Source organism: Eucyclogobius newberryi, unplaced genomic scaffold (assembly GCF_026437365.1).
Source record: "Eucyclogobius newberryi isolate DKJ021-1_F unplaced genomic scaffold, fEucNew1.0.hap1 SCAF_10, whole genome shotgun sequence".
Lineage (NCBI taxonomy): Eukaryota > Metazoa > Chordata > Actinopteri > Gobiiformes > Gobiidae > Eucyclogobius > Eucyclogobius newberryi.
Window position 1 is genome coordinate 38,593,210 of NW_027315724.1, and position 1,511 is coordinate 38,594,720.

Here is a 1,511-nt window from a genome sequence, read left to right on the forward strand (position 1 = left end):
TCCTCCTCCTCCTCTCCTCCTCCTCTCTCTCCTCCTCCTCCTCCTCCTCCTCTCTCCTCCTCCTCCTCCCTCTCCTCCTCCTCCTCTCCTCCTCCTCTCTCCTCCTCCTCTCTCCTCCTCCTCTCTCCTCCTCCTCCTCTCTCCTCCTCCTCTCTCCTCCTCTCCTCCTCCTCCTCTCTCCTCCTCTCTCCTCTCCTCCTCTCCTCCTCTCCTCTCTCCTCCTCTCCTCCTCCTCCTCTCCTCCTAAACCTCCTCTCCTCTCCTCTCCTCCTCCTCTCTCCTCCTCTCCTCCTCTCCTCTCTCCTCCTCTCCTCCTAAACCTCCTCTCCTCCTCCTCTCCTCCTCCTCCTCCTCTTCTCCTCCTCCTCCTCAGCTCCGCAAAAGGCCCGCGGTGTTTGTAAACACAAGGCCATTTTGGGAGGTTCGTGTCCTACAAAAGTAACGGGATTACAGTCACGTGTCTCTCAGAGTCACGCGTTCCTCCGGGTGTTTCCGGTGGCGGACGCGCGTCCCGTGTCGTGGTCCGGTCGGTACTTGAGCCAGCAGATGAGCCACGTGACCACCACGGAGAACATGGCCAGGACGCTGGCCACGGACAGACAGATGGGACCGGCCGGAGAGGGCGGGGCGCTGTGGCTGTGGACGAAGATGAGGCCGATGAAGAGCAGCACGAGCATGGTCAGGAAGGAGAAGATGACGCACACGCAGCCCGTGGTCAGCGCCACGCGCTTGCAGCTCTGGCAGTTGTCGTAGCGGACAGAGTCCTGGGACAGCGTGGCCGTGGACACGGTGGTGGACGGTGTGGCCTGGCTCACGCTGGACGCGCCCGACGCCTCCTCCCGCCGGAGCGCGACCAGGGCCGGGTGCAGAGGCGGGGGGTGCGGGGGCAGCGCGTCCTGCGGAAGCGGGTCCGAGTCCATGTAGAGCGGGAAGTCCTCCGTCACCTTGGTGTTGTTGGGCAGGTTCTGGATGCGGTAGTCGGGCACCGGGGTCCGGTGGCGGCACACGGGGCAGCTGACGCGCCATGGCCGCTCCTCGCGCACGTGCAGCGTGTTCAGACACTCCTCACAGAACGTGTGCAGACACTCCAGGAGCTTTGGCGCGCGGCGGTCAAGGTCGAAGTAATTGTAGCATATTTTACACTCGTACTCCTCGTACGGGAAGACGGAGCACGAGGCGCCGCCACCGGGAGGCTCGGCTCCGGTTGAGGCCAGTTCTACCTCTGCCATGTCATCTCCCCCCGGTCACATCCTGGTAATGATGCAGAGGATGCAGAGGATGACGGCGCAGTCTCTCCTCCGCCTCAGTCCCGCAGCATCACGTCCCGCCGCTGCTTCTCGCGCTCCTTTGTGTCTGAAACACTCGGGATCCCGGTTCTGGAGCGTCCGTGCGCGCGTGCGTAGGGAAGAAGATGACGTAATGACGGTGCGAGGCTCCAAACACGCGCGGAGGAGAGAGAGATGGTACTCTGTGTCACGCTCCGTTACGCACGGCACGCGCACGTAACGGGA

General features: G+C 63.4%; 1 protein-coding gene across 1 annotated transcript; it reads right to left on the reverse strand.

Annotated features, from left to right (window-relative positions):
- Nucleotides 1–387: 387 nt before the first annotated feature.
- Nucleotides 388–1,247, reverse strand: LOC140369185 (RING finger protein 228). The gene has a single exon (XM_072456458.1). The coding sequence runs from the start codon at nt 1,227–1,229 to the stop codon at nt 471–473; it is 759 nt and encodes a 252-aa protein (XP_072312559.1). The 5' UTR covers nt 1,230–1,247; the 3' UTR covers nt 388–470.
- Between the last annotated feature and the right edge of the window lie 264 nt (nt 1,248–1,511).